At 37.6% G+C, this 12,010-nt stretch overlaps 1 protein-coding gene across 1 annotated transcript in view; it reads right to left on the bottom strand.

Annotated features, from left to right (window-relative positions):
- LRRC72 (leucine rich repeat containing 72) overlaps positions 1 to 12,010 on the bottom strand; it is a 41,384-nt gene that overhangs the window by 18,566 nt on the left and 10,808 nt on the right. The window contains exons 4-5 of the mRNA XM_036864187.1: positions 4,009 to 4,090; positions 2,793 to 2,903 (exon numbers count right to left, since the gene is read on the bottom strand). Of these exons, the coding sequence (XP_036720082.1) occupies positions 2,793 to 2,903; positions 4,009 to 4,090 (193 nt within the window). The remainder of the gene's footprint in view (positions 1 to 2,792; positions 2,904 to 4,008; positions 4,091 to 12,010) is intronic.

The raw sequence follows: 12,010 nt of genomic DNA, 5'->3' as shown, positions 1-12,010 counted from the left end.
TCAAGGGACATTACTGCACAATATAATTAGTAGCTAGTAAATGCCAACATTTTTTTCTTAATTTTTTAAAATTTATTTTTGGCTGCGTTGGGTCTTCATTGCTGCGCACAGACTTTCTCTAATTGCAGCGAGCAGGGGCTACTTTTTGTTGTGGTACGCGGGCTTCTCATTGTGGTGGCTTCTCGTTGCGAAGCACGGGCTCTAGGTGCACGGGCTTCAGTATGTGTGGCACTTGGGCTCAGTAGTTGTGGCTCGTGGGCTTAGTTGCTCCGCAGCATGTGGGATCTTCCTGGACCAGGGCTCGAACCCGTATCCCCTGCATTGGCAGGCGGATTCCCAACCACTGCGCCACCAGGGAAGTCCGCCAACATTTTTTTTGTATAATATCTTTAACCAAAATAGGGCAAGGGTTCAAACTGTGCATATTTGCTACCAAAAATTTTTAGAAAATGCTTCTTTTTGGGTAATCTGATGCAGCATTTTCTCCATTTCAAAAAATGATCCCTCTACAAGATTCTCAGTTGGAACAATTTATAGTCACTATGATTTTAAGTAGGGGTCATTTAAAATGTTGTGACAGGCAATGATATGGACCTTATACTACCAGGCTGAACTAATAGCCTTTCAGAGAACTAGAAAAGGCACTCCTGCACCCCACCTCAGGGCTGACACCATTCTGCGCCCACATACACGGCTGGTAAGGCAGGCAGGGGCTGAATTTCAGACTCCACTTACCCCCCCAACCCCCACCGACAGGCACTTTTGTTTAAGGCATAACCCTGTTGACTATGATGGGGCAACCTTGATTGCTAACCTCCAAATCTTGCATTGTAAAATAAGCTTGCTTAAATGATTCAGTTCTTACATTTAGCAAATTGTCCAATTAGTTTTACATCGAACCCCCTCAGTTCTGTAAGAAATATTTAGGCTGAGAGTTACAAAACTGTAAGCTCCATAAAGGTCTAGATAGGGTCTTTCTTGTTTACTTTTGTGTCTCCATCTAGTAGTGTCCTTAGTGAATGCATGATAAATATTTATTGAATGAATGAATGATAAACAAAAGAAACACGGCGTGAGTTTAAGTTTCAACATTCCTCAGTAGTCTGGTTAAAGCTCTGAGCCCTGCATTTCTACCATTAAAGAGGGAATAATTCTAATCACATCATTGGATTGCTATGAAGATTTAAATGATAATATAATAAGAAAACATTTTCTCAACATTCAAACATGCTGTTATTATAATTATTATTCAAAATGTCAGTTTTTTAAAAATCTATTTACCAATCAGCAGAATTTCTAGACTGTGTGCATCTTAATTCATTATCTAATTTACATAAACCATAATAAAACAATTTTTTGTTGTTACTCCTTCAAACCAATTAATGCTTTACAGAGTTAGCTTAATATTTGAAGCAATCCTGAGAGGTAGTTATTAGCCCATTTTACAGAAAAATGAAGGTAAGAGAGAGTTCAAAATCTAGTATAACCAGTCTTTTAATCATTTAAAGACATTTGAAGCATTTGTTCAGCACAGAAGGGCCAGATAATTCAAATATGCAGGCCAATCCTGATAAGTCTTTCACAGACCTTATCACATCTCAAAAATGAGCACTGAATTCCTTAGAACTTGGGGTACTTTTAATAGTTGGGTTTAAAGAATCTTACCTATAAGAACTTAAATCATTTCTCCTTAATACAGTAGGTATAACTGATTAACACTCAAAATATTTGAAAATTTCAATAACTCTATGTATTGAGCTGATTAGAAGCTCCACCATCAACACCACTTTACACATATTCAAAACACTATCTTTGGCAATTCTGAGAAATGAATAGAAAATAAATAGGAAAAAAACATCTATTTTATGACCTTGTATAAAGAAGTCTACAAACTCTGAAGTTTGAAAACCCATTCACTGCTCTGAGTCTTTTCCCTTGGTCCACCTAGAACCATTTGTTCTGAATTGCAATCGTGTACCAGTTTATTTACCCTTCGACACTATAAGCTTAAAAACAAACAAACAAACCAAACCACTATAAGCTTATTGAGAGTAGGAACTGTGTATTATTTATTTTTCCATCCCATCTCACACTTTCTTCAAATACTGAGGTCAGTTCCTTGCTGGGTGCGATTCAATACATATGAATTGTTTGCTGTTCACCCAACAGGAAGATTACATTAAAACGTACTCTTTTTTTAGTGTGGGGGGAGGGAGTGTCAGCTTTACTAATATAATTCACATATCACGCGGTTCACTAATTTTAAGTATACAATTCATGGTTTTTAGTATATTCACAGAATTGTGCAACCATCACCACCTTCAATTTTAGAACATTTTCATCACTCTGAAAAGAAACCCCAGACTGTCACTCCCCAGACCCTCATCCCCCCAGCCCTGGGCAACCACTATTTAAAAACAGTTACCTCTCAGTGTTGCTGTCTCAATAGATGTGCCCATTCTGGACATTTATATAAATAAATGGAATCATATAATATGTGCTAAAACTTCCTTTAGAGGTAAAACCAAAAACACAGATTTAAACAGGTATCTCCTCTTTTGTTGCTTTCATCATTTCCATGTGGCATGCCATATCGTTTCACAAAAATTTTTTTTTCTACCTGTTGTTCTTTCAAAAATGTATTTTTAAAAAGAAAAAGATCTAGTCTTGTTTTCAGGAATATATAAGTAGTTTTGTTATAAACACTGATCTAATTTAAATTCAAAAAATGAAAAAATGTCCTGTGTTATCACTATTTTAAGTTATGGCCATATAAAAGTGCAAATTAATACTTAGGGTCTTCAGATTTAGCATCCCCTTTAATTCCTTTACTGTTGCCTCAATGTTTGTTAACTCATTGTGGTGCAGCAGGAGTATATGCAACGAATGCAAAGAGTGCAGGCCTAAAAAAAATTAAAATATTTGTATAAGATTTTAAACATTTTTAATGCTAATTAAACATGCTAACTAAACAAAAGCAAAGAATACATTAGAGCTGGTGAAGGGAGGAATTATTAATAATATGATGAATTATCATTAAGAATACAACAAAGCATAAGAATTCAAATAAGCGACTGTAATTTGGGAATATAGAGCCAATTTCTTTCCACTGTTTCTTTTTCTGTAGCAATGATTTTGTTTGATTCTGAAGGGGTTATTTTCCTTATCCTTATTTTGTTTGTTTTGTTTTGCCAATGTTGCTTAGTTTATAATGCCAATCCAGGAAATAGTTATTCAAATCAATATCTCCCCCAAATTGCTCAACTAAATATTTTCTTTACACAATGGGAAGCCAAATATTCCTATCATTTTATTGATTCTAAATTGCACATTTTCCACATTTTTAACATAAGTGAAAGTGTGTTGTGTCTTTGCAATAACAACATCATATTTGAATTGGCAAGATTTCCTTCCTTTCTTCATGGAACAAGGAATCATACTGGATCTCAAAATTTATGATATTTCAATTCTGCAACATGTAATACAGAGGAAAAATGTTTTGTACCATACTTCTTTGTATCTCATGATCATAGTATATCATGTACTTTTATACCAGGCTTGAAATTGTCAGTTTACAGATTGTTGCAGGTACAAAATTAACTGAGAGTGAAACAGAAATTTGGCTGGGAAAAATTATAGCCTGTGAAAACATTTAAGACTATTTATGAAGTCATTATTTTTTATTAATGCTCCCAAACATTGTTAAAATTTGCTTCCACAATATCTAGTTTGTGTCCAACTGTGCAGTAGAATGGCAAAATTTCTATGTTAAAAAAAGATTCTTTTACATCTTGAATAAGATACATGACAATATTGAGTTAAAACCATAATCAAACAGCACATCTTAAAATGAAATGTACACAAGAACATTAAAAAATAACAGCTTCCATCATATATTTTCAACAGAAATGTTAAAACAGATTATTGCATGCCATGAGCAATACCATAGTTGAAAGTTATTATTTAATTGAAAATCAATTCAATCAAAAGACAAAATTTAAGACATACCTTGTATATCAAATATTTCATTGTTGTTTAGGTATAGTTCTGCCAGACAGTAGTTTCTAGTTATAAATGTTATTCCATGGAGCTGAAAATGAGAGTTAGAGAACAGTATTCTTTCTACAATAATTACATGTAATTATATATAGATATAAAAATTTAATAAGAACCATAGAAGTTCAACATTTGCTGTTTTTATTAGTTATGTGCAACCTTTTGATCTGGGCCATGAGTTTATGTCTGGATTGTCTTTGAAGATACGTATGATGAAAAGGGTGCTTTTAGCTAACTTAATACTCGAACTTCTCTTACCATGTCTCCACCAAACTCCCTGAAAGGTTTTCAAAGCCTCTGGAATCTGGCCTAGTCCTTTTGCTCTCACAACCTTCCCTACATTTCTGTGCCCTATAGTCACATTGGATTTGGCTCCATATATCCACTAATTCACCATCACATATTATTAAGTGCCTGTTATGTGCCAAGGGATCTCTCCTCTGATAATGCTGAATCGTTTCTGCATCTGTGTATGAGTCACGATTTCTCTTTGCCTGCATGGCTTTTCCTCCTGGTACATTTCTGATTATTCTTAAGGATCTGCCCTAGGCTGGCAAGGCCTACCCAACCATGCCTGAGCAGGCTGCCACAAGAAGTTTCCACTGCTCCAGAGATTTGTTGAGACCGTTCTTTGATCTCTGCATCTCACCGCTGTCTTCTTGCTCTGTTATGACCCACTTTTTGTTTCTCTAAACTCCCACCTGCTCCAGCACTTTAAGTCAGATCTCCTGAGAGATGGTCTAATTCTGCAGTCAGTGCTCTACCTTCCCTCCCCAAGCTCTACCTCCGAGATTGTCTAACTCTGAGTTCTCTTTCTTTATGCCCCAGTCTATGAACCATCTCCTCTTCTCAGGCTCACTGTCCTTCGGGGCAACAGATCTCAGTTTAGCCGAGGACTGTGTAATCTGAACACACACAGGAGGTCAGTGCTAACAGCCCAACCGGCCACCATCCCCAAGGAGAGGACAAGGCACAGCATAATCCTGTTACTTTACAGTTCATCTTTTTTTTTTTAAAACACTCAGTGTATGTCTTTATTTTTTTTTTTTTTTTTAATTTTTTTATTTTTTTATTTTTAGCTGTGTTGGGTCTTTGTTGCTGTGTGCGGGCTTTCTCTAGTTGCAGCGAGCAGGGGCTTCTCATTACGGTGGCTTCTCTTGTTGCGGAGCACAGGCTCTAGGCGCGGGACTTCAGTAGTTGCGGCACGTGGGCTCAGTAGTTGTGGCTTGCAGGCTCTAGAGCACAGGCTCAGTACTTGTGGCACACGGGCTTAGTTGCTCCGTGGCATGTGGGATCTTCCCGGACCAGGGATCGAACCCGTGTCCCCTGCATTGGCAGGCAGATTCTTAACCACTGCACCACCAGGGAAGCCCTCATCTTTTTTTAAATAAGGCCTTTCCTGACAACCCCCCATGCCCATGAATCTTCCTTTTCTTGTCCACATCCAACACTTACTATGACTTGTGCAATTACTTGATCACTAGTTTTGTGTCTTTCTTAAGGAAAGAAATGATGTTTCTTCAGTCTGTTATCCTTCCCACCTCTCCATTCTCCTAATGATATGGTGAAGCTGCATCTTACTTTTAAGATTAGATTAGAAATTCGGTGTACTTTAAGAATTGAAAATAGTCAAAACACTCTTGAAAATTCCTCAAATGCACCATTAAAGTGCATGATAGGAGTATTTAGCTCTAAACTGAATTCAGAAGTGTTTCTGTTACCCTGCAAGGAGAATCCCACTACTTTTTAAAAAATATTGACTTTATAACCTCAATAAAATTTGACAGATTTGTTTGAGTTATGAGGATGAGGCATGGTAGAGTCATAACGTGGTGCTAGTATGTTCTAAAAGCAGCACTTAAGTTAAATGTAACAATGCTAACTTTACTGCTTAATACAGGATCTAGCAGGGAGAAGAATCATATGAAATAGTTATTGATCAAGTACTTCCTAATTTATATATACAGAAATATATGCTTATGTTTGTAAATTAGTTTTACATGCTTATTAAAGCCTATCACAGTAACTATTGTCATCAGTTAAATAGAACTGTTTTGACCTTTGATGGATTGATTCAGGTAGACAGATGCCAACCTATCTGATTTAGTGAGAATTTATTGGAAATTTTACTCATGCCCTCTCGTATCTCCGAAAAGCTATTTTAGATTTGTAACCAAAGTTTGAAAATGGGTTTCTTTAATGAATTTTCTTTAATTTTTTCTTATATTTGTAACAGTCACAAATTATGAAGCTATAAAAGGCACACGTGCTGCTCACCTCATTGTCTCACAGTCTCATCTGTACCTAATTATGTGAGCACTCATGCAGGAGAACCACCAGTAACTGCACTTCAGCTTTGTTAAGTCACAGGAGGAGCCATGTTTCCCCCAGGTAGGAGAGACCATTCAATACAGTGAGGGGCGGGGGGTCCCAGTTGGTTTCCCATCCCTTTCTACTCTTCCTGCTGGCCTCCTGACAGCAGCTCACTACCTTCCACCCTTCTCCTCACCACTCCCTGATCTAATGAGAGCCACACCTAACATCAGCCTAGAAAGAGAACACCAGGGCAAACCATGACTTTTTCTTCTCTCTTTTTTCCCAGTTGCCTGCTCGACCACACATTAACAGAACATTCTAATTAGTTGAGGTTTTAATTTCTCTTGCGTTACACATTAACGCAAGAATACTAATAAACTCAACCATTTCATCTTGATTATAGAATAATAATTTTCCCAAGAGCATTAACATCTTTGGACCATGATTATTGGAATTTTAAGATTGTACCATTTGTTGGGGCGAAATGAATGGGAGGAATGTAGTGAAAACAGATAAAGCCAGATCATGAGAATCTTGGGGAACTAATAAAAGATTTTGTGCAGAGGAGTGTTATTGCCCAGTTTTATTTTGGAAAAAAAAAAAAATGACAGGGAAGAGTACTGTTTAGAGGAGACAGTAAGTATAACAGCAAGAGATGAACAAAAATGGTGTTATGCTAATTCAGAAGAATATATGGGTCCCAGAGTAGAGTAATAACAGTGGGAGAAGAGCAAAGTAGAGGGAATTGAGAGATAATTCCAAGGCAGAATTCACAGGACTTGAATAGACATTGCAATGTACCAAGTTGTTGAAGTCAAGATCTAGGAATGGGAGTTGGAAGACATGCTGATTGTTTTGACACTTAAACCATTGTTAAAGTAAAATGTTATTATAATTACCCATTTAGGAAAATCTACAGTACTGAGCCTAAGGATTGTCATGGGATTTATATTGAATGTGACATTCCACAAATCATATATGTTAGCTCAGGGCTTCGCACATAGCAAGGGCTCAATAAACGATAGCTATTAATATTTACTATTTAACCATTATTATTTTTTATAGAGCTGGGAGCACTTACATTTAAGGTAAAGCTCTTACAGGTAACCGCTGAGGTACTAGTGGGGAAATTTTTACACCAGCATGAATTTAAAATTAAGGAGGCATTCTTTTAGGGCAGGATTTCTCAGCCTTTACAGCTATTGACATTTGGGGCCAGATAATTCTTTGTTGGGGCTGGGGAAGCTGCCCTGTGGATTGTAGTATGGCTGGCAGCATCCCTAGCCTCTATCCACTAGATGCCAGGAACACACACACCCCAGCTGTGAAAATCAAAAAGGTCTCCAGACATTGCCAAATGTTCCCCTTGTGTGTGGGTGGTGTGGCAGGGGTTGCAAAGTCGCTCCTAGTTGAGAACTGCTGGTTCAGAGTCAAGGGGACAGTCATATCTTTTAAGTGCTTATTATGACCCAAGCACTAAGCTAGATGTTTTCACCATTATCTAGTACGATCCTTACAATAGCCCATGTTATTTGTTTTGTTCCCTTATTTACCTAGGAGGAAACCGAGGCTCAGAGAAGTTAAAAAACAACTTTCTCAAGACAACAGAGCAAGGGTTCAAACCCAAGTCTATCTGACTTGGATCAAAAGTTGATGTATATTTAGGGCTTCCCTGGTGGCGCAGTGGTTGAGAATCTGCCTGCCAATGCAGGGGACACGGGTTCGAGCCCTGGTCTGGGAAGATCCCACATGCCACGGAGCAACTGGGCCCGTGTGCCACAACTACTGAGCCTGCGCGTCTGGAGCCTGTGCTCCACAACAAGAGAGGCCGCGATAGTGAGAGGCCCGCGCACCGTGATGAAGAGTGGCCCCCGCTTGCCGCAACTAGAGAAAGCCCTCGCACAGAAACGAAGACCCAACAGAGCCATAAATTAAATAAATAAATAAATAAATAAACAAAAATTTAAAAAAAAAAAAAAAAAAAAGTTGATGTATATTTAAATAAAATTAAAAAAAAAAAAAAAAAGATTAACCTTAAAAAAAAAAAAAAGTTGGTGTATAGTACATCATACATTATTGTACATTAGTACATTATTTTAGTGTGGAAAATGTTATTATAAATAAGTATTTTGATTATGTTTTAGATGAAGACGTTTATAAACAATGACCTTGCCAGAATAGGTACTTTTATTTAAATTTAGTTTGTAAAAGTTGTCAACTGTTCAGTTTTTGTTACATGGTAGAAACTCAGATTCCATTTTGGACAGTTGCTTGGTGAGGCATTATATACAGGTTTCTCATCAAATGCTTACTCTAATCTGTGACAAATGAAATATACCAAAGTAATGCTAGGTCTTCCAGAAACAGAAGGATACCAGCATTGTGACAACAATATTATGAGCTCACGACTAAACGTCTGTAAAAGAAAAATTTTGAGGTAATGAGCCAAAACACAAATAGATCAAATGTATACAGACCATTTGAAACTGTAGTATAAAATGCAAATCACTTAGATCACTCGTCTGAGCAGACCCAGTTTCTTAGGAAAGCTGGGAAAGATGAACTGACCTAAAATTCCCTCAGTCAGGCTTGCTAAAAGATGAGACAAGGCAGGGAGTCTTCAGAAGTCCTCAGTTAATACGCACCTAAGAGCAGCTGTCTCCCACTAATTACATCAGCGGAGATTAGAAAAAGATGACCCAGAAAGAGAGGAGCTGCACAACTAGTAGATATCTACGCGGTACAAGGAGAAAGCAAGCTCTTGGAGAGCATAATGAAGGAAGCAGGGCAGCCTGAGCAAACCTAGGAAAGCTGGGGCATTGCATGTCCTCAGAAACAACTTGTACCTATTTAATTTGCTGGTTCAAGGTCAGACCAGAAGCTCCAGTTTTATCATCCACTACATAATAATGGGGAAAATTGTGCACCCTTCAAGCATGTTAGGCTCCAAACACACCAAACTACATTCATCCTCTGTCTCCCCAAACCACTGCTTTCCCTCATTCCATTCCAGGCAGTTTGCAACCACAATGTCCTCACCAGGAGTACAGCCACACCTTCTGCCCTTCCTAATTCTATCACTAGAGCAGGCACCATCACATTTATTTTTATATTCTATCAGTAGCCTAATGCAAGTACAGAATAAACCATATTAGAGAGGATGCTTTTGGCTCCAATTAACTCCTAAGCTCAACTCAAACTGGCACATAAATTAGAACACTTATTATCTCACATATCAAGGAGTCCAGAGGTTGTGAGAGCTTCAGTCTGAATATCTCAATGCTTCTCTGAGCTCTGCTTTTCTCACAATGTTGGATACATCCACAAGTTGATAGGATGGTTCCTGGCTTACTAGCCAGGCAAGAAAACATCCAGAGGGAACAAAGGACCTCTCTTCTACTGCTCTTTTTCAGGAATAAGGAAACCTTTCACAGAAGTCTCTCAGTAGCTACCTCCAATATATCTTTTACGACAACCGGGTTATGAGCCAATTCATTGACTAGCCACTCACAAGGAAGATGGGATTATCCTGATTGGTTTAAACAGTTCAGGCTCCACCTCTTGGAACTGGGAATGGAGTCACCTACCTGACTAAAAAGAAGTATGTACCAATACCTTAACCCAGATTCTGCTGTATAGGTAAAAGAATAGAATGGATAATGAATGGACAACCAATAATGGTCAGTACATACATCTCAACAAAGCTGTTGATTGAATAAATGAATAAACAAAAAAAGGTGTGTTCATTTTATTTTACTATTTTGTGCCTTAGTTGTTCCTAAATAGAGGGTAGCCTAATATAATGTAAGAACAATGTTGGTCACAAATTTAGATTATTGTTAACAAAACAATACAATTCTAAATATTTGTATTCCTTTGTCAATGTTGATGTTTTTCACCATGATTCTTCATACCATTTCTATTCTGGCATAGTAACTTCTTAGTGGTCCACCTAATATAATCTAGATATTAAAGAAAAGTAATAATCAAAATTTTCCATGTGAATTTTGATAAAGTACTATCATAGGTAATATGCCCATTAGAGTTTTGGATCCTGAATAAGATTTTAATTTTTCATAGAGTGTGAATACTCAGGCAACTTAGCAACCAGTCAATTATTGATCAATAGAAAAACTCACATTAGTTTATTCACTCATCTTCTGACCACTTAAAACTTATTTCGAATATGATATCCTTTCAGGATTTTATGGAATAAATGTCTATTTTTAAAGAACAAAGTTAAGTGATGGTTATTTTGGAAATAATATAGTGTGTTGAGAATAAATAACCAAACACAAGAAGAGAATTTAGCCCTTTGTTGCACCCTTTCCCCACCCACCCCTTCCAAAACAAAAGAAAGTACAATAGTTGACAGTGTATGCAATCCCTTCCTATGTACGTAATGTATCTGTAATTCAACTGTGTGAAAATTCAATGACTGGCTGAAGGTGGGATGGTGTCCACTACAAGAAAGCCAAAAAATATTACAAAGTCCCTAATTATACCTCTCCCTTTAGACATATTGCCAACATTTGTACATTCTTTCCTTCAAAATTGAATACTGAACACCACAAGGAACACACATGAAAAGCAAAGATTAGTCACTTTTGCCATGCTTGATGAGTTCCATCTTTTTCTAATCAGAGGTCACACACTGTGACCCAGGATAATTTTTGGCAGGGTATTTAAGAGTTTTGAACTTGTATGCCCTTAAGTAGTGTGTGCACTTTCCATTTCAGTTGTTAGCTGCCTGGGCCTTGAATGTATTTGTGTTTGTTCTCCTAGAAATTATTTTAAGCTTATGAAACTTATGCTTGCACTATTTAATACTAGAAAAACTTTCATTTTCCATTTTCCACTTGGTTAAAAGAACAGACTGAAAATGCAATGTAATATTGAAATACTTTCATAAACATGGATGCTTAAGGATTCAATGCTGTGAATCGGACTATTGTTTGACAAGCAGACTACTACTGAAAACTCAAATTATTATTTTTTAATCAGCTCGTGTTTGAAAGTTTAAATTTAAAATGCTAAGATTGGGTCATCAATTTATAATGAACAAAATACAAGCTGTTGGAACGTCAAACTTTAGAAAGCTGAGAATGACTAACTAACTGTAATGATTGTTTTGGCTTGAATTTTAGTTCAGTCCTGCTCTATGACTTGAAGAGAGCTTGGAGCCCCACTCAGGACTCCACTACAGAGGAGGCACTGCCAGCTAAACCCTAGCCTCTAAGAAAAGTTTCAAGGGCCACACTCAGTGCCCTTGAAAAGCATTCCCTGCAGTTTGGGACATGTTGGTTTAGTGCCTGGCACTTCCTGAAGATGCTAGATCAGCCTGAGTGGCAACTGGGAGGTAATCAATCCTTCTGATAGCAGGACAAAGGTGTGTGAGTTCTGGGAAATACATGCAGGACCATTGGAGGAATGCTGATCTAGGACACTTTACAAAGGATCCTGCCCAAATGGGCAGTTTGCCAAGGCCAGGAGATGCTCAGTTGTAAGTACCACTGGGATACAAGGTGAAGGGAGGTCAGGAGTGGCCAGAGAAGAGGAATTAGAGTTGGAGGAACCAAGCAGGGGAGCTTCTGAATAACCCATTAAGAGAAGTAAACTCTGAACATGTTGACACCAG

This window comes from Balaenoptera musculus, chromosome 9, assembly GCF_009873245.2.
Source record: "Balaenoptera musculus isolate JJ_BM4_2016_0621 chromosome 9, mBalMus1.pri.v3, whole genome shotgun sequence".
NCBI classification, from domain to species: Eukaryota; Metazoa; Chordata; class Mammalia; order Artiodactyla; family Balaenopteridae; genus Balaenoptera; species Balaenoptera musculus.
Note: the sequence above shows the minus strand (reverse complement) of the source record. Positions and strands in the feature narration are given on the sequence as shown.